Source organism: Cinclus cinclus, chromosome 1 (assembly GCF_963662255.1).
Source record: "Cinclus cinclus chromosome 1, bCinCin1.1, whole genome shotgun sequence".
In the NCBI taxonomy this organism is placed as follows: domain Eukaryota; kingdom Metazoa; phylum Chordata; class Aves; order Passeriformes; family Cinclidae; genus Cinclus; species Cinclus cinclus.
The window spans coordinates 80,859,166-80,880,240 of NC_085046.1; the positions used below are offsets into that span (position 1 = coordinate 80,859,166).

Here is a 21,075-nt window from a genome sequence, read left to right on the forward strand (position 1 = left end):
CAGCTGCGGTCTGAGTGTGACTGTGAGGGAGAGAAGCCTTGTGTGCCATCCACCTGGCAGCCTTGCCTTGTGCCCCTGCAAAGACAATTGTGTGAGCACAGAGGTATGATATCAGAGGAAGAAAGGGGACCCGACTTGAGAAAACAGCGGGAGAGACCAACAGATGAGGCTGGGAAAAGGCAGCAGGTAGCAGGGGAACTAGAAGTAGCAGGACATACAGGCAGGGCCAGGTTAAGGGTCCTAGGAAGATGTGCAAACTTGGATCTCAAGACACATGGAACTTAGTCATGAAGTTGCAAAGATTCATGTCTTGCTGATGCCATCCGTGTGCCATGTCAGTGAAGCTGGGAAATACTTGCTGGCTGTTTCAGCTGCCTTTTAAAAAATCCAGATGCAGCTGGCTACAGCAGTGATGGGTGAATGTTGCCCTCCCGTGGTGAACTCTGCATTTTCCCAGGAGTCATGGACTCCTGTACATGAACTATAAGGCTCATGGCCCTCATTTCCAAACACACCGCCAGGCCAGGCTTTTATTTCCTGGTGGTTACAAACACACCTAATTTGAACATCCCCCAACCTTGTCATTATTCAGATATTTCTTGTTTTCTTTGACCAGAGCCAGACAGCATACAAATTACCAATATGGGTAATCCTACTGTTCTGTCAAGCACAAATTTAATTACTCATGCTGTGAAAGTGTACCAGTTTGAGCTGCAGTTGTTTCATTAATTTGGTTTAATAGTTCCAGTTGCATGTTGTGATGAAAGCCATTTATCCTCCAGCTGTGTCTATGCAGCACTGACAGTGCTAATGTCACACATTTGTTGTGTTGAAGTACAGACTCCTGAAAAAAATTAACAACTTCTATTTCTTACAATTTTATCCAAGTTCCATTACCAAGCTTCAGACTTCCATACTAAGATCCAGCTGAACTTTAACAAATATATATATAGAGCACAAAATTGTTATTTCCTCAAGCCAGATCAGTAAAGCCATAATTCAATTTTCAAAGTAATTTGTCCTTAGTTCCTAGGGGCTTCTGTATTAAGCAGCAGTTTACAGTCAAAACCTGAAAATATGTGGGGCTCAACCACACCAGGGGACAGAAGGTGAAAAGCCAGTAAAACTGGAATAGCTGTTTTCTCATTTCCTTTCGATCACATGCACAACTTCAAAATTAGGTGAAAGGGACACATTAGTACAAGTACACTGCTGCCTTTTAAGTTCTAGCTACAGCTGTTTTCATTTTGAATTAGCAAAGTAAGAGATGGCTCTACATGAGCCCAGGTATTTATGGGTTTTCAGAATCACACTTACAACCCTGAACAGATTCAGAATGCCAGAGCTTGGCACCAGTAAAACTGATAAACTGTTGTTGTCCACTGAGCTGCAACTGAATGAAACTGATTTGGGAAAAGGCGGAAGAGCAGTGATGAAACACCCACTACTAATTTTTTATCAATGACAACAAAGGTTTGCACATTTATCCTCGAACAGTTCTAGAAATAAAACCAGTCCTGTAATCAGTAAACTTGTTTCTACCCTTCTTCCTCTATCAACACTCACTGAAGGGTTTTGTTTGACTCAAGTGAGGTAGTCACAGCAAAAAACAATCAGAACATGACCTGCTAGCAAACAGTGGCCAGTAAAGAGCTTCCTCTGCCCTATGTAACACAAACAATGCCAAGTTGGTATTTTTAACACTTCCCTCCCTTCTGAAATCTTTTTAAGAAATTGTACATTAGTTTTGGTCTACCACTTGTTTCTTGCTGAGTTTCACAGGCAAGGCACCTTATTAATCAATTTTACTCTACCATTCTAAGATCATACTGGGAACCTTTTGAGCAAGTGCACTCAACTGCAGTACTCTAAAACAAGTTCTGGGAAAAACCCTCACTTGGCTCAATGTGTATACCCCTGGGAGAAAACACTCCTTAACCCTCATAAATCAGGAAGAGGACAAGGAAAAGAGAAAAAAATTGAAGCAACTGGAAGCATGGAATACAGTTCCTTTAAATCTGCAGCTTGAAACTTCATACTTAATATATTTAACATATGAGAATTACTGGAAGCTAAAATAGTTACTATTTAATTAATTAAAATAGTGACAGACCTCTTAAAATGACAATCTGTGGGCTTTCCCCATAAGGGACAATGGAAAATGATCCATTAAATCTTATTGCTGCGTTATTTGTTTTTTCTATTATACATTCAGGAAATATTTTCTATGAATATTCACACCTGTCTAAGAAAAGATGCAACAATGCTTCTGAAACAAGTCTTGAAATCACCAGTGCTAAATTGTTTTATTTCCAACAACTAGCCGTTACAGTATGTGAAACAAAAAGTGTCCAGAATAAATAGCTGAAGATGAAGCATCAGAATACTACTGTCTTCGCTACTGTGGCCCCTTAATGTTTCCTGCTTTTCAACCTTCACTCTTCAGATTCTCCAGGTCTACGGATATCATCAATCTTCAGGATCATTCTAACAACCTGAGTCGCCAGAGAAATCTGCTGTTTCTTACCAATCAAGGTTTCTATAACATGCTGCTGCTTCATATCTGCCAAAACGAAGTAGAAGAATTAGACACCGCCTTGAAATCTAAATATAAAACTTAACCTGTGTTAGTGATTAGTAATAGTAAAATCCACATAATCTCAAAGAACATTTTGAAATTACTACTCTTGGCCACTGTGCTTTACAAATTATAGTTTGTACAAACTAGAGAATCTGGATTCAAACCAAGGATCTCAGGACATTAAGATACAACTCTTTTCCCCACTAGGCTGTGCTTTTCAAAAAGTAATGCAGAATGGTGAAAAGCAAAATTTCCATACACTTATACTAAAAGCACCCTAAAAGCTAAGCAAATGCTGAAGAAATGAAAGGTCAAATGCCATCAAACAGGAACACCTAATCAAAGAAGGGTTATGAAGGTACAAATTACAGTTTACCACATTCTTTTCTGAAAAAAACAACAAAGTAAGAAGGTGAAAAATGGAAATCAGGAGTTATACAATGGCTTCTTGGTCTTCACATATTTGCTCCAGGTTTATACATGCAGACATACTGGTGTGGACGTCATTGTCTACAAAGATTTCCAGCCTTTTGTTTACTTCTTCACAAGCTGCTTCTCAAAACAACTGTTTTTAGGACTGCAGTGTAACCTGGATCACTAAAACTGCAGTATTTAAAGCACAGCCTGCTTGCCTCATCCTAAGAGCTGCCTTCTTTCCCGTACTACAGTATCAGTCAACATCTTCAACTAATCTTGCCATCAAACAGAGGTTTTCAGACAATTACACATTTTCTTCCTGGTAGACATACATATAGTCTGCAAGCACACTCTCATTTATTATGGCAAGGCACAGGAGTTAGAATAATTCAAGTGACGCACAGGTTTAAAAAAAACCACAGTGAACATTTCGAGCTTTTGAGAAAGAAAAGCTTTTATGCTCCTCCTTCTCCACGTTGCAGTTCTTACCATTTGTTCCTTTCTGCAAACAGTCAATGCCCAGGGCAGGATTGTTTTCTTTCACCTGCCTTGCCCGCACTTCGGTCATTGTCTGTATTGGATTCATACCACTGTTCTCCGAGAGGGCCATGGGAATTACCTCCAGGGCATCTGCAAAAGCTCTCACAGCATACTGTTCCAAAGATGGGCACTAGAGGAAAAGAAATTCAAATTCATAAGCTATTAAGCTCCCATGTCAGCAAATGCAGATTTTCACACTAGATATACACTCACACAGTAAGCAGATTTTATTCAGAATACAGTAACAAAACAAGTATCTCTGAATCATAACTACTTGAAAATTTAAAAAAATTAAACTGCTCCTAGCATAGAAAGAAAAAAAGTACTGGTGATAACTTCTTCACAGACAGGAAGGATAACTTTTAACACTGGTTATCAGGGAGCACCAGAAAGCGCATGTTACGGAACTTTCTGGAAAATTGTTGAAGTTCTTCTGGAATCTCTTAAGGCAGGCTCAATCCTTCATGCATTAAAGAAAATTTTAACTGTTCCTTTCTTACCTTATCTGCTGCCTCACTGACTGCCAAGGCACAAGATATTTCAGCTGCACCACCTCCATAAACAATACGATTGTCACGAATGAGATTCCGGATTACGCACAAGGCATCGTGAAGAGAGCGCTTTGCCTCTTCGATGATCTGGAATTACAGAACAGCATGTGTTTGACAAGACACACATCTGAAGGCTGTGAAGATGTAATTCCTAATACAGATGTGGAAACTGCAAATAAACTCTGAGATTTTTTTTTTTTCATGGCTCCAATGCAGCTCTACTATTGGTCTATTATATTGCTTAAAAATAGGGAATGTTAGACATCCAGTGGCAAAGAATAAAGATATGCACAAAAAGATACTGTTGTTTGTTGAAACTGTAATTTGAAATAACAAAAACTTACATGGAAAGGTTTTCACTCTGGTGTATTTACAAGACACAAAACACTGAACTTTAAATGCCAACATTATTGTCAGACTGCAGTTTCTGTCCACTTCTCACTTGGACAAATGTAGGAGATTTAACAAAAACACTAACCTTTATAGCAGTATTTCTACTTTCTTAAAAGAAAATTACAGACTAGAGTATGCTTTTTTTTCCCAGAAGTTTTTCATTTAAAGTAGGATTTAGACCTATAGGAAATATAATTTAACACTAATAGTGCGACCAAAACCCAGTTTAAGCACATAAGCACTCAAAGTGGTCTCAGTTCAGGGAGAGTGGGGGATATAGGGTGTGGGGGATATATACAGTTTGCAGTAGTTTGGGATTTTTATTTGAAATTATTTTAATTGGACTAAACCAGAAGTGATACAACTAGGTCTACAATAAAACCAAATCTTTCAAAGATGCTAATATGTCTTTCCTCATAAAAGTGACCCTCTCATGAGAGAAAAAACCCAAAACATTAAGAGCATCCACAGGTAAAATTATTTCTAGATTTATGAACTATATGGTCTAACAGAGAGAAAATTAAAGTTTTCGTTTAAAAACATAGGATCCAAATCTAACAACTTCTGACACACAGTCCTGACTGCCTACAAGCAGTCCTATTTGCCCCTTCCTATTTGCCCACACTGCAAAGAAAATGTAGGGGAAGTGGAGAAGAGTGTACTAATATGCCTTTTAAGGAAACTACACATTCTCCAACTATGCATCAAAGCACACATCTCACCATTTTATTTCCTCCTCTAATGAAAATGGTCACAGCTCTGGAGTTCTGGCACTGCTCGATGAGGAGCATTCTGTCCTTGGTAGTTCCGAAGGAGATCTCCCGGACGACACCTGCAAAGCCCAGTTTCTCTGCCGTGAGCTCGCAGAAGCGGGGCACGATGCGCCCTCCCGTCGCAATGGCGATTAACTGAAGTCAAACAGACATGAGTTAATTTTAACAGGATTTTTCCACGGTGTTTTTTCAGAACATAAAACTAGTGGAAAAGCATCTGTCAAATGCCTACTCCAAAAGGGTATCTTCCAATTGCTTCAAAGTACTTCAGCCAATGTTTTGCTTCTGCAAACAGAACTAAAGAAGAAACTTTCCTAGACACCTGTAACTTTTATTAAAGTAATATACATATGATCCAATCATAATCTACTTCATGGTAGTTTCTTCTCTCAAATCCCCAATGATTTTTCTCCAATACCCACCCATACACACAATTATGCAGTGATACCCAGAAAGCTTGTACTTTTAGCTGGTACAGCCTATTACTTCATAAATGTTTTAACAGCTGGTACAAAGCCCAGTTTTACTTACTTCTATTTCAGGTCCACCAACCCAACGCACAGCAGGCAGCTCATTCTGGAGCAGCAAGTGATTTGCCTCATCATCAAAACCCCACTGGCAAATGGCAAGGTTTGCACCGGTGTCTTTTATCTAAAAGCAACAAAAATCATCAACCTTCTGATCAGAACTAACGAAGGAATGAAAAACACTCTTCATGGTTTTAATTCTTCCAATTTTCTCAAAAAACAATTCTCAAGAACAACCCTCTGGCACACACAGAGATCAAAATATATCTTAGAACAAGCTGGTATCTCTTCTTACATTAAATTAACTTTGATTCATAGCATTACAACTGCTTGTATATTGCTTCCCACAAGGATTAGCAGCTCATTTACAGGAATAAATCAATGCACTAAGATATTTGTTTCTAAAGGCTATGGAAGACAAAGAAAACAGAAATAATCCTAAAGAATACCTGCTTCACCATCTCTTCAAATTTCTCTTTTTCATATTTCTGCAGTGCCTTGTAATCATCCACAGATGTGACATCAAGCTTATGTTTGGTTTTAGGCTTAGGTGGTTCAAATGGACAAGTAAGGATTGCAATTTTAGCATCTTTTAGCTCCTGGGCAATTAAAAAAGAAAAAAAAAAGATTATTTTTGAGCTCATCAACATCTCTTTCTTGTATTTGCAAAACATATGGGGTATCTTTATAAACACAAACATGGGGGAAATGTGGAGATCATTTGACTTAACTAAGTGTAACTAAATAATTCTGTCAATAGTCTCAATAAACCACTAAGAACAAATTCCATAGCTCCAAGACACTGTTTAAGCCCTTAACAATCTTTACCAGTCATGCCTTTTTATGGTTTAAATGGTCAATGTTTAAGAACAAAAAAAAAAAAGTTCAATTAAACCATCCCTATCCACTGAGAATACTACTTGTCTAACAACTTCTCAACTATTATATGACTTATTTTTCATTGTCTTCCTTTTTACAGGATAAACGTTGTTACCTGCTAGATAAATATTTTAGAACAGTAGGAGTTTTCTTGAAGTACACTGGCCAAAGACTTGGAGACCTTACCTACGTCAAACATAAAACAAGGACAGTTTCTGGGGTGTTCCAAACAGGAGAACATGGCAATTCATAAATGTTAAGAACCTTGACACTGCATTGCACTAAGCATATTAAGCATATCACACACCAGGGATAATTATTTCTACCTAACACAGAACTCTGCACCTGCCCTCACTTAACAGTACAGTAATCACTTCCTTCCATCATAATGTCTCAATATTGTTGCAAATTCTAACTTGACCTCTTCCAATATGAAAAAATTAATGCTCCTTGTCCCTTCCTCTGTTTATATATGGGTGAAAAGCCAAGCCAAACCACAAGACTGTGTGAATACTTAATAGATGCTAGGGTGACATTTGAGATAGGCTAGAAATTCTTTTTTAGGCCATTACACACAAAGGACACACACAAAGACATCACTTACTTTAGGCATCTGTGGATGGCTGAAATCTTTATCCACAATGACTCCTTTAACCAACTGTGTATCTTCCAGTCTACCACCCACTTTGCCTTGCACTTTGATCAGCTCAAAATCAACATCTTTACGTTCCATGTCTGCTACTGTCAGTACAGCATTCACGGCAATCTCTGCCATTTGCCTGTGACAGCGGTTCACTCTACGTTTGAAAAAAAATACAATCAAAATGTACTCTATTTCCACAATTCAGAAGAAAAATACGATTCTATCCATCAGTCTTAAACAGCAAGAAGTGCCAGTGTAGCAATCAACTTTTGCACACTATATTAAAAGAGGGGTCCTGCTTGTTTGTTCACAGAAAGGGAAAGTGCCAGCTATGGCAGAAAACAGAGCACACAATATGGTTAGCATAAGGAACCTTTGTCAATGGACTCTCAACACAGATATGGAACAAGTCAGGAGAACTAAACAGAAACCACTTGTAAGACAACTCTGCAAAGGAAGGCCTTCCAATGCCTGAATTTATAAACTACGCACAGAACCCATAAAGTTAAGTGAACTTATGGAACCATCCTAAGCCAAATTTTTTTTAGCAGAAAAATACCCAAATGATGACATACTATTACTTTTAACAGATTTACAGTACTTTTGGAACCTGCTACGATGCAGAAACCTGGAACTAACAGGTTAGAATGAAATTAATGCTGCAGCTGTTTAACTTCATGGAACTGACCCTTTGGAGACAAAGGATTCACAATTTCTTATCCTGAGACAGCAGTCCACTGAGGAATTAGCCAAAACAGAACAGCCTTCAACAGCTCTTCAGTAACACAAACAATTTAATAATCCACCAAAACACCAGGATTTCTCCTTTCCACACAAAGGGTTTTCAACAGAAGGGTAAATATTCATTCAATATTCAGTTTTTGTGACTTACACTTTAGAGCCCAGAGTTGTCTTTGCCGTCTGGATCAGAGGCTCAATGTTCTGTGGATCAACTGGGAAGCTGTCACTGATTTTGTCTAGATGCTCAATAGCAATGCGTGCTGCCTGCTCATAACCATCTGCTATTCTTATGGGGTGAATGCCTCGGTCTAGCAACTGCTCAGCCTGTTCCAGTAATGCCCCAGCCAGAACTACAAAAACAAAACAAAACAACAGAAAAAAAGAACAAACCAAAGTTTTACTCTTGATTGGAGCATAATTTTAAGCACACTACCAACAGATTAAAAAAACACACTTTCTGATTTTTCTGCAATATTTTAAGAATTCATGGTTTCCTAAATAACAAAAAAAAAACATTAAAAATCCCTACTTGCTTTACTTAGCAAGAAAACCACATTATGTTAAGAACAAAATGAAGTACAGGCATCAAAGCAAGACAAGGAGATTACAAAAGAAAATTACGCAGAAAACTTTTGGAAGTATCAAGGGGGGTCTCAGCATTACCTTAAAATGCAACCAAACTTCGAAAAGACACATAAAACTTAGAAGATTAGAAGACTTCTAATGCAAGAATTGACAGGAATACTGCAACAATAAATACTCCAAAGAAGTGCTGCAGAAAAACTACTGCTATTTCCGGCCATTTTTTTTAATAGCTGAAGCAGCTTGACCTGAAAAAGGGAGGATAAATTTAAAATACTTTCTTACCAACGACTCCAGTAGTTCCATCCCCAATCTCATCATCTTGAGATTTAGCCAGCTCCACCATAAGTTTGGCTATCTGGTGATCCACATCCATCATATTCAGAATGGTAGCACCATCATTTGTCACAGTCACCTCACCATCCTTGTCCACCATCATTTTATCCAAGCCTGAAAAACATATATTCAAAGGATAAGAAAAAATTTTGAAAATCTCCTCACCCCAAACAATTACTGAGAGAGAACCACTAAAAGGTTTTCACTGTTACCATTGGGTCCGAGGGATGTTCTCAGAGTACTAGCCACAGCCTTTGCTGCCATTATGTGAGACTGTAAAACAAAGGATAGTAAAGACAGAAGTTATTAACATGCATTCCAAAATCACAATATTAAGCTAAGGAAAACACAGCAAGTAGTGCAAATGCTGTAATTTAACTGCCAACAACTATGACTGGAAAGAATCAGTATGCATGTATTGGTTTTACAACAGAAGCATTTCCTATGCCTTTTCCTGTATTGACTGCACTTGCTCTGCTGAAGCATACAAAAAAGCAGAGAGCCAAATGACAGCCCTAGCGCTCAAAGCAGGGAGCAACACAAACCGGCAAAGCTAAAAAGAGAAGGCGGTGCAATTTTACCCATCATAGAATCATCACAGGATGCTTTGGCTTGGAAGGGACCTTGAAGACCATCCATGTCCCGCCCCCTGTCATGGGCTGGAACACCTTCCACTAGACCTGGTTACTCAGTGCCCTATTCAACCTTCCCCTGAACACTGGCAGGAATGCGGTATCCACAAGCTCTCTGTTCCAGCGTCCGCTCCCTTTTTCCGTCGGGGTTTGTACCACCCGCACTCAGCCCCGGCCTTCCTTCGGCGGCGGTGTAAGGGACAAGGCAGCGGGGAGCTGGGCAGGACCCACGGGGAGGGGCGCGCTGCATCCACGGGGGTGAAAGCCCCAAAGCCCCGCAGCTCCGGGGCGGATCCGCGGCACGGAGACCCCACGGACGTCATCCCGCGGATTCCCAGCCCCGGGGCGATGCCTTCTCTCTTCCTCCATCTCATCCTCGCCTACGGGCCTAGTCCAGGCTCCATCCACCCTACACCTCAGGCGGGGCACAGCTTCACCTCAGGAGCTCCATCCTCCCGCCCCTCGCAGCAGCATGGTATGGTATGTACAGCACAGCATGGCGCGGCGCGGCCCAGCCAGCACGGGCCCGCGGGCGCCCCGGCGGCCATCCCTCTCGCTCACCTTGAGCGCCTCCAGACCCATGAGACGCGTCTTGCGCTCCTGGTCCTTAAGGATAAGGAAAGGCCGCCCATACTCGTCAAACGCCAGAGTCCCCATGGCTGACATGGCTGCACAGCCTGCCCCGACCGCCGCCGCCCGCGCGCACAGACCGGAAGCCGCCGCACCCGCCGCGACACCACGCGCCGCCCCGCGCCTGCGCAGCAGCTACATCGGCGCCTTATTTCGCCGGTGGGAGCTCTGTGGCTCCCCCGGCGGAGCCTTCTGGAAGCCGCCCGACGCCGGGGGAGGAGCGCGCCGCTCGCGGCCGCACCCCCCGTCTCACGGCAGCGGGGAGGGAAGGAGGGAGCATGTACAGAACGAGGCGGAACGGGCACCGGGTGAGGTGGCAGCGGGCTGCGCCGGGTGATGTGAGGGACGAGGAGGGAAAACGGATACACGGTGGAAAACTCGTGCGCGGCGCTTCTCTCCGAGTGCCTTCGGAAAGGTTTAGGTCCCCCACCCCTCCATAGTGAAGTGGTATGACCCTTCCTTATAAATGTTGCAGGCCGGACGTAACCCTGGGTCGGTCGTTGGAGAGTTGGCGCTTGTGCTGGTTGATGTTGTTGTGTCCCAGGAAAAAGTTCCTCCACAAAGGAAGAGCAGCCACTCCTGGACGTGCGTCCGTAGCGGGCTCTTGGGCCGGGAGGTTCCTGCCTGAGCCGCCCTTGAGCTGCTCTGGGGCGCGCTGTGCCCGGCCGCGTGTGGAGGGCCAGGGCTTTCTGTAGAAACCGCATTCCTGCTCCCTCGTGCCTCAGCTTTTCAGCAGCTGTAGCATTTCCCTGAGATCGGCTGAAGTGGTACAGGGTGGTTTTTTTCTCCCCTCTTATGTCCTAGGTTTTTGCTACGAGACACTGATTTGTCTCCAGTGAGCGAAATCACTCTCTGTCCGTGCCCAGGCGCCATGCCCCAGGCGCGAGCGAAGGAGATCCCGCGGGAGGAGGGCGAGGGCGGCTCCCGCAGGAGCAGCTGGGGGCTGTTGGTCACGGCCGGTGTGGGCGGGACCTTGGTGGCCCTCTATGCTGTGACCACCCCTTTCGTGACCCCGGCCTTGAGGAAGGTGTGCCTGCCCTTCGTTCCTGCTACCGCCGCTCAGATCCGGAATGTGCTGAAAATGTTGGAAAACAGAAGTGGCTCCCTAGTTGACATTGGTAGCGGGGATGGCCGCGTTGTAAGTTACGGATGTTGCCTTCCTTTTCGATCACCTCTTTAAGAAGTACCAAAGTGCTGGGGCTGCGTTTTCTCGCACAAAAAAAATGTATAGTCTCTGGCATCCGGGGGTTGTGTCTGAGTCTTATGAAGAGGATTAAAGCTGAGAAGGGTTTACATTCAGTTTTGATGAGTAATAAATAGTTTTTGGTGTCGTCTAACCTGTAGCTTGACCAAGGTAGAGGACAAAATGTCATTGTGGTGACTGGAAGGAATCGCAGTGCATTTACTTGAAGAGATGCAATCTTTTGAGTCTTGGTACTGATTGATGAAGACCTGTGTGTAGCTACAGCAAGTGAGGCTGTGAGATGCTTAATGTATAAATGTGATAGAAGTACAAAAAGAAATGAATAATGAGCATTGGGTTATAAAAATCTTGGCATGGTTAGAACTATAGTCTTCAAACTTTGTACAGTGCTGACTTCCTCACTTCCAAATCCTTGTGGTGAAACTAGAATAAACACCAAGAGAAATGGTGAGAATCATGAAAGAAGTGGTACTGTATTTCCAGGGTATTGCTTGAGCCCCAGTTTGTGTAATGTGGTGAGGATATAGCGGAAAATGGTGTGGTTTGGTTTTTCTTCTGTTGTTGTGACATTTTGTGTGCTTTTTCATAACTGTCTGTTTCAGGTCAGATTTAGCAGCAGGGTGGTTCATGGAAACACACAAGTTCTTGAATGCTACCTTTGTCCATATTTTATGTGAATGAGTCAACTATTTGTCCACATAAAAAAAAATATTTGGAACACCAAATCTGTGCAAATTGCTTGAATTGTGCCTGGGTAGGAAAAAGACCAAAAAACTTAGGCATGAGATAACTACAGTTTCTGATGCCCTCTCTGTTCATCATTCTGGCTGCTGACTCTCATCAGAGATATCTAATTTCAATAGGTAATATGTCATTAATTCTAATATATTATATAGGTGCCGAAATGGAGACTGAAGACTATTTGGAAAGCCAGGTGCCTAAATTTGAATGCTGCCTAAATTTGAATGCTTGGCGCTTCCTTGATACATAAGTCCTGAAAGAAAGTCTGTTCAGATGCTTTTAATTATTTAACGCTTACTCAGGTGTAACTGGTGGATAAATATTTGCCCCATTAAATTCTGGTGGATAAAGATATTTACCACATTTCCAAGTGTGGTAAAAATGATAGATTCTTTTGGTGAATTTGCAAGTGCTCTGTGTGAAATATACAGTCCAGGTAAGGCTGTTTGAGAAGTTCTGTTAAGAAATGTGTACTTCCTGATTTCACCTTGCTTGTTTTGTAAATGATAGTTCATCCTGATTAGAAATTGGCAGTAACCTTTTAAATTATGTCTTAAACATTTATTCTAGAAATCAGTGCATTTTATTTTTTTTTTTAAATGTAGATCAACAGGTTACTTTCAGACTTTCTATTGGTATGTCATTTTTGGTTCTTATTCAGGGGCCTTGCAAGTGCCTGTTCCTTGCTGCTTTTCAAATAAATGGTTGAACTTTGAGCATTTGATCACTGTACTCTAATTCCAAGACAGTGTCATAAATGTGTTAAATGAAAATTTATGTAAATCATAGATTTACACTGTGATTACACAAATCACTGCAAGATTTGCCCTCTGGATGTTTGTTTTCATTTTGTATGCCTGACTGTATTTCATTTAGGCTAGTAATAACAGTTAAAATGTAGTTTTGAGTTTTTGTTCACTCTACAGCTAGTCTGTTGGGCATTAAAACCAGTGTGACTTAGAAAAGTGTGTTCCTTTGATTTATATTTTAAATATAACTGTGTGCTCCTGTTTAGGTGAATAGTCTTTTATGTTTGTAAGTGAAGACTTATTTTCTTCCTTGTAGGTGATAGCAGCTGCAAAAAAGGGATTCCAGGCTGTTGGTTATGAATTGAATCCCTGGCTAGTCTGGTACTCCAGATATCGTGCCTGGAGAGATGGGGTACATCAGAACACCAAATTTTATATTTCAGACTTATGGAAGGTAGGAATGGAATTATGTAAGTATGAATCTGGGATGATTGAGAGATTTTATAAGTTTGGAAATACTTTCCTGGAAAAGGTAAATACTGTCTGACCACAAGGTGCTATACTGGGCTTTGAGCAAAGTACTTGTGCTGGGAATCTGGTTTCTATGGGCTCAGTATGCTGTTCTACTGCTTTTGTGCTTTATTCAAGTGCTTCCTTTATCAGTAGAGGCTCCTTGAGCAAGCCTGGGCCTGATGAATTATGTGGGAGGATTTTTTTTGGCTATGGGGGTGTTTGTGTTCGGAGAGGAGCATAGGAGAACTTCATGGCACTGAATGGAACAACTCAGTCATTAGAATGCCTAGAAAGTTTTTTCAGCTAGCTAACGTTTAACAAAAGAAGGGACAAACTTAAAGCATATGTGATTTTATCACATAGAGGAGTTGTGAAAATAACCCTTTAGTTGTTAGTAAAGTCATGTAGGTATTTTCTAAGTTAATGCTTTCTGTGCTTCTAGAATTGCTCTTCCATATTCTTGGCCAGACAGTAGAAGATTTTTGCTGTTCAGCAGTATAAAGTTTTCTTTATGAGGAATTTCTGTGATGAAAAGTTGGTAAGGGATCTCCTTACATATTTTTGGTCTAAATCCCTGTTGAAAGAAGTGCAGCTAGAGGGATTAGGAGAAAAGAATGGTGAGATTTTCTCCAACTATAAATGCCATTTTCAATAAGATTTGTTCTCAAATTTTATTTTAGGTTTCTTTTTCCCATTATAGCAATGTTGTTGTTTTTGGAGTACCTCAGATGGTAAGCTTGCTACTTATTTTTTATTTTTATTATTCTGTTTATTATACTGTTTAATTATTTGTTGCAATGTTTAATTATTTTTATGCCAAGGCATTCAGTGTTAATACATTAATCTACAGAATGAATCAACCTGCAGATGGTCAAAAGTGGTCAGTAATAATAGAATATTAAGGGTTGGAAGGAACCTTAAATATCCTGAAGTCCCAACCCCCCTGTGCATGGTGTACTTCCCACTAGACCAGGTTGTGCAGGGCCTTATTCAGTCTGGCTTTGAACACTGCCAGGGTTGGGGCATCTAGAACCTCCCTGGGCAACCTGTTCCAATGTCTCACCAGCCTCACAGTAAAGAATTTCTTCCTAACGTCTAGCCTAAATTTCCCCTTTCAATTTTTATCCAGTCTCCCTTGTCCTGTCTCTGCAGTTCCTAATAGAAAGACCCTCTCCTGCTTCCCTGTATGCTCCCTTCTGATATTGGAAGGTTGCTATGAGGTCTCCATGCAACCTTCTCTTCTTTAGTTCCAATACCCCTGCCGTGAGCAGGGGCACTTTTGATCAGGTTCTTCAGAGCTCCATTCAACCTGGTTTGAACAATTCCATGGCTGGGGCATCCACAACTTCTTTGGGCAACCTGTTCCAATGCCTCAGCAGCCTCATGTGAAAAATGTCTTCCTTATGCCCAATCTAAACTTACTCTCTTGCAGTTAGAAGCCCTTCCCCCTTGTCCCGTCACTACATGTGCTTGTAGAAGGTCCCTCTCCATCTTGTAGGCTCCCTTCAGGTACTGGGAGGCTGCAGTTAGGTCCCCCTGAAGCCTTCTCTTTTCCAGGGTGGACAAACCCAATTCTGTCAGCCTGTTCTTCTGTATTGCTTGTTCCTTTGCTAAGGTAGGTGTGAGATGAAGTGAGTGAGGAGCTTTCCGTGATGCCATACCATACAGCACACACTGAAAACATTTCTGCAGCAGTAAACTTACGTAGTCTGTGCTTTTTTGATTGCTTGTTTGTTTTTTTCAACAGCACCAGAAGTAAATCTCTACTTCAGATTCCAGTTGTAACCCGTATTGGAAAATGAAGTGGATATGGTGGGATATTAGTGAGCAGCATTGTTTGTTCCTCATGCTGCCAGCCCTGGGTGTTACATGCTCCCTTGCCTGAATTCCGCCAGGGGGCACTGGAAACGTTGGGATTTGCAGTCAGGAATGCTGCCATTGCGCCGAGGGGCAAAGTGCTGGTGAGGACAGCTGGCTCAGTAAACCAGGAATGAGCAAATGCCCAGGGAAAATTGTGAATAAACCAAATAGAAATACTGAATTAACTTTTAAATGTAATAAAGCGGGATGCATTAGTAACAGCTGTGATAAAGGGTAGCTATAAGGCTCAGAATAACTTTTGTCGATCCAGTAAATACTAGGTTAAATTCTTTCAGCAAAAGTACTGTCATAAATGCAGCAGATGCAAACATATCAACCTCTGTGTTTCCTGAGCATTTGTTTGCTTATGATCTCCTTTAAATTTACTTTGGAAGTTGTTAATGCTCAGCCTCCTGAATGTCTAAATTAATTTTTTAGAAACCTTAGTGCATTTTTTTTTTTTTTAACTGAGGAACAGTAGATCACTTCTGCTTTTTTAATAATGCTGGACTGATTTGATGCTTTCACACAGTGCTTTTGTTTAATATCCAAGATTAGCTTTAAAAACCTGAATTTATTGATCTTCGGGGAAGACTGAGACCTCTCTTGCTCTTGCAAGCAGCTGGGGGGAAGGTGTGTTTGTTTCTGAGTTATTGCAGAGGGAGACTTACTTGTTCAGGGTAGGATGAAGGAATTCTTGTCAGGTGTTCATGTTTGCAGCTCCTGTGGCTTTTAACTGATTATGTACAGTATAAAAGGTTTACTAAGCTACGGATCTATATTTACATACCAAAAAATTCCCCCAACCCCTGGCTTCACATAAAATACAGCAGGATTGTAACATCTAATGTAACTGATATATTTAGATTAAAAACTTGTTTGACTGGTTCAAGGATTTATTTATTTTTGGCTGAACTTGGACAAACTATTAATGATGCTTTCTAATTTGTGCTAATATGGACATGCAGTGTCACTAATTTTCATAGTTACTCCAAAAAATTAGTTCATGTCTATATTTATATTTTCTGTAGCAAAAATTTTTCTGGTGTCTCAATTCAGTTTTAGATAGCAAAGTGGGCTTATTTTTCTGGTTGGTTTGAGGTGCTAGTAGACTTGTTTTTCTAGGTGTTTAAGGCAGCAAAAGTGTTTCAAAGCATTTGCAGTGTGGATGAAATCAGAGCCTTAAAATATTTGGAGGTAACTCTTTGGTATATTAGATCTATGACTGTAATTTTCCTAAAATATTCCATTGTTAGCTAGAATAGGATATTACATCAAAGGCACACCCTGCATGTATGTGATAGTGGAAGTTCTTTGCAGTCTTTGGAAATAGCTTTTCTTTAGTCAGTCTTATTTTCTAATAATGTTCTTTTGGGCTTTGTTTATTTTATATTTTTTTGGTGAAATTCTTTTTATTTTTGTCTTTGTGACTTAAATTCAGCTATATTTGTAAATAACTTCCTTTTAAAATTTTTTAATACTTAAACATTACATTTTGATAACCAAAGTAAATAGTTTTTTTACGTGTAACAGAAGTATCCTGTAGAGTTAGCCATTAAAATCACTCATTCAGATAGATACAAAATGTAATAATAAAAGGAACTCCAAATGGATGTGCACTGCTGATCTGCTTAAATATACCATCAAACTTTTCCAAAGGACAAAAGTATCTAAATCTCTTAGGTTTTTTTTTTTTTTCCCCCCCTTAGAACATAATCACTATCAGGGATGGAAAAGAAATTTACTTTAAGTCTGTATGTGTTAATTTATTTCTCACTTAATCCATGGCAGAATTTGCAAAGCGCTTATTGGAAAAAGAGCATCTGACTGCTCAGGGTGTTGCTCTGTTCTAGAACAGTAGTGATATTTCCCCTGACTTTTGTATCCTTTCAATTTTTGTGAATGGAGGAAAGCTGGACTGTAGGTGCTCAACCAAGGAGAGTTGCACATGTGACACAGTTCCCCTCAGCATCCTGCTCTCTAAATTGGGGATAGATGGATTTGGTGGATGGACTGTTCAGTGGATAAGGAATTGACTGGAGAGCTGCATTCAGAGAGTCAATGTCTCAATGTCCAGATGAAGATCAGTTACAATTGGTGTTTGTCAAGGATCTGTATTAGGAGCAGTCCTGCTTAATTTGCAGATGACACCAGAAGGTGTCATTTTTTGCAGAGAAATTTGCAGATGACACCAAGGTGAGTGGTGCAGTTGACATGCCTGAAGGAAGGATGTCATCCAGAGGGACTTGTACGAGAAATGGGCCCATGGGAATCTCAAGAGGTTTAACAAGACCAAGTGCAAGGTGCTGCACCTGCGTCAGGGTAATCCCAAGTACCAACACAGGCTGGGGATGAGTAGGTCCAGAGCAGCCCTGCCCAGAAGGACTTGGGGTTGCTGGTGGGTGAGAGGCTGGACATGATCCAGCCATGTGCACTCACAGCCCAGAAACCCAAATGTGTCCTGGGCTGCATCTAAAGCAGAATGGCCAGCTGGGGAGGGAGGGGATTCTGGCCCCCTATTCTGCTCTGGTGGGACCCCACTTGGATTGCTGCATCCCTCTCTGGGCACCTCAGCAGAAGACAGATTTGGACCTGTTGGAATGGGTTCAGAGGAGCGCCTTTCCTATGAAGACAGGCTGAGAGAACTGGGTTATTCTGCCTGGAGAGGACTTGACTCTGGGGAGACCTTATTGTGGCATTTTAGTACTTAATGGGGGCTTGCAGCAAGGTGGTGACAGAGTTTTTAGTAGGGCCTGTAGGGACAGGACAAGGGGTAATGGTTTTAAACTAAAAGAGGGCAGATTGATATTAGATATAACTAAGAAAAAATTTATGAATACGATGGTGGAATACTGGAATGGGTTGCTCAGAGAGGCAGTAGATGAATACCAGATGGGGCTCTGAGCAAACTGATCTAGTTGAAGAGTCCCAGCCCATGGCAGGGGTGTTTAACTGGATTACCTCTAAAAGTCCCTTACAATCCAAACCATTCCATGATTCTACATTCTGTTTCATGGAATGCCGCAGAAGGGATTCACATGCATATGTTAACAGGGTGCAGATTAGACTAAGCTGAATTTCAGTATTATTTAACATAACGGGATTTTATCATAGAGTGACAGCGGAATGTGTGCTTTGGGTTGTTGTCTGTGTGATGTTCTGTGTGTTCCAGGACTGGGTTTGGGATTAAACTGTAAATTTTGAGTGGGGATGACCTTTGAATATCACAATAGCTCATGTACCATGGGGGGTCAGAAATAGCCTAAATTTAGGGGGCTGAACTTTCATTCCCTCAGAGAAGAACCCCACTGAATAGAATTGTGAATTGGGACATGCAAAGTCTTTTCCCTGAAGTTTTAGGCTTTTTTTTTTTAATTCTTTTTTTATTATTATTTAAGGGATAATTTACGGGTTTTGATTTGATTTGTGCATCTTAAAGGTATGATTTCCTTGATCTCACCGGTTGGGGCGCAATATAAACATTTTCTTGTTTTAGTTATTCTTTGTCAAAGCATCAAAGCCAAAATGGATACCATGAATACTTTCTAACATTTTTCAAAAAAAAATTACTGAAATCTTGGATTTCTCTTGACCACCTGAATTAGATACTAAAGAGAATGCTCCTGTTTTTTACTGTTTGAGAGGTTTTTCTTTTAACTTAACAGATGCCACAGCTGGAGAAGAAGCTGGAAGAAGAACTTGAATGTAATGCCAGAATTATTGCCTGTCGCTTTCCTTTCCCTTGCTGGATTCCAGATCATACTGCTGGAGAGGGAATAGACACTGTGTGGGCCTACGATTTGAAACATTCTAGAGGATGTGAAACAAAAAGCTTGGAAATCACACCAGAGACAGAATCTTAAACATATTTGGTTTCCTACAGAAATTTTTAGCTTTGACTGAACCTGTCAAAGATAAGATTAATGTGGAATGAGCCCTGGCATATGCAGATGTGTATTCACTGTAAGAACTGAAGTACAGTGATTGTCTGAAAGCACAAAGGTTACTCAAAGGTGTAGTAAATATGGTGTTCTGATTTAACCCCATCTAACAGTGAAGTACCACACAGATGTTCACTCACCCCAGTCCCCAGACTCCCCCAGTAGGATGGGAAAGAAAACTGAAAAAAAAAAAAAGGGTCTTGCCCATGCCCATGTATTGAGATAGGAAGAGTTCAATAATTGAAATAAATTTACTGATAATAACACCAGCAAGAGAGGTGTAAAACCCAAGAAAGATGAGTGATGCACAATAGCCTTACACACCACCCACTCATGTATGCTCATGCCATCTCAGAGCAGCAACTGGTCCCTCCTTGCTAACTCTCCCCAGTTTATATACTGGACTTTATGTTCTATGGTGTGGAATATCCCTTTGGCCGGTTCAGCTCAGCTGTCCTGGCCATGCTTCCTCCTGGCTTCTTGCAGAATTCCGCGGCAGAGTGCGAGAAACTGAAGTCCTTGGCTTGGAGTAAGCACTGATCAGCATCAACTAAAACCATTAGTGTGTTACCAGCATTAGTCTTCTCTAAATCCAAAGCACAGTGGTGTACCAGCTAATAGGAAGAAAAATAACTGAAAGCAGAATCCATAGTTAGGCAGAATTACAAAGCAGTTTTTATAGAAGTGGAAGAACTTCAATATGGAGAAGGGGTTAGAACATCGTTCACTGCAGTAAAGGAAAGTATATATTGCAAGTTCAAATGCTCAAATTTGTGAACTTAATATATATGTTCTTTCTGACCCTACAGAGCATTCACTATTGGTGTTGGAATGGTGTGCAAGTGGCTTCTCAAATGAGCTGTATTTCCAAAATATCTGAATTATATATGCCAAGAACATAATGCTGCATACACAAAACTATTCCAGATGGAGTATGATGATGACACTGATGTTTCACACTGTAACCTTGAAGAATGTGTACTTTTAAAAGTTGAGTATGACAAAAGGGGCGAGTATAACAAATTGTTTGTTCATTAGTGCAAGTGCTACCTGTGATTATATTAATGTATTTTTTTAACTTGTGTTCTATTTTAGCATCAGCTTGAAAATAAACTCCAAATAAGCTGCCGCCCTTCTCCTTTGCATCTTTAATAAGGGAGGGGCAAAACCAGAAATTACAGGTTGAGGTAGCAGTTTACTGAAAGTACAAAGCAAGAGTAAGACATGGCACAGTAACAACAGCAATATTAATAGCAAAAGGATGCAAAAATAAGGTACTTTACTGACAAAAATGGGTGTTCACCACTGGGAACAAGAATAATGGTGGATACTTCTCATAGATTGTGTCTCTGTGGCTTCCTCAGACAAAGGCAGCATGATGGCTGGGCAGGGAAAAATGGCCAACTCCCAGTGGAGCACCAGGGTTTTCCTTTGGAAAACATGCCCTCCACCAATGGCTTGCTTGGTGTAGAATAACAGCCTGGCCATGTCACTAAGCTCTGACCCCTCTCTGCAACCAGGACAACTTCTTACATGAACACAAAATTGCAGAAGAATGCTCTTACTGAACTTTTATTGTTGTGGGCTTTGCAGATGACCATATTTTTCTCTAATCTTTCTGATTTAGGAAGGGTTTCAAAAGTCATTTGCTTCTCAGTGAAGTGCCGCCATTTCTATGTGCTCAAACTTTGGATAAAGATAAGATGAGAGTTGCTCATTTGAATATTTGAAGACTGTCTCTGATTCCAGAGCTGGTTCTTCTGTCTAGTTTGGCTAAATCTGATTAAACTTTATTTAATTTATAATGAGATGAGAAGGAAGGTTTTCAATCAGATTTGTTTT

The 21,075-nt window shown here is 40.9% G+C and overlaps 2 protein-coding genes across 4 annotated transcripts; one reads left to right on the forward strand and one right to left on the reverse strand.

Annotated features, from left to right (window-relative positions):
* Positions 1-2,289: 2,289 nt before the first annotated feature.
* CCT5 (chaperonin containing TCP1 subunit 5) lies at positions 2,290-10,282 on the reverse strand. 2 transcript variants are annotated; one of them, XM_062499784.1, is made up of 11 exons: positions 10,157-10,282; positions 9,176-9,236; positions 8,913-9,077; positions 8,197-8,395; positions 7,266-7,458; positions 6,232-6,381; positions 5,787-5,906; positions 5,205-5,390; positions 4,039-4,176; positions 3,488-3,668; positions 2,290-2,563 (listed from the first exon to the last, which is right to left on the reverse strand). In XM_062499784.1, the coding sequence occupies exons 1-11, from the start codon at positions 10,259-10,261 to the stop codon at positions 2,436-2,438; spliced, it is 1,626 nt and encodes a 541-aa protein (XP_062355768.1). In that variant the 5' UTR covers positions 10,262-10,282; the 3' UTR covers positions 2,290-2,435. The 2 variants fall into 2 exon arrangements, with proteins under 2 accessions (XP_062355768.1, XP_062355777.1); XM_062499793.1 differs by lacking the exon at positions 8,913-9,077.
* Positions 10,283-10,590: 308 nt separating this feature from the next.
* On the forward strand, positions 10,591-20,362 carry ATPSCKMT (ATP synthase c subunit lysine N-methyltransferase). Of its 2 annotated transcripts, XM_062499806.1 has the most exons (5): positions 10,591-10,672; positions 11,030-11,363; positions 13,236-13,373; positions 14,113-14,163; positions 18,958-20,362. In XM_062499806.1, exons 2-5 carry the CDS (start codon positions 11,097-11,099, stop codon positions 19,153-19,155), a joined length of 654 nt encoding a protein of 217 aa, XP_062355790.1. In that variant the 5' UTR covers positions 10,591-10,672; positions 11,030-11,096; the 3' UTR covers positions 19,156-20,362. The 2 variants fall into 2 exon arrangements, with proteins under 2 accessions (XP_062355790.1, XP_062355798.1); XM_062499814.1 differs by lacking the exon at positions 10,591-10,672 and having other exon boundaries at positions 10,917-11,363.
* Positions 20,363-21,075: the final 713 nt, after the last annotated feature.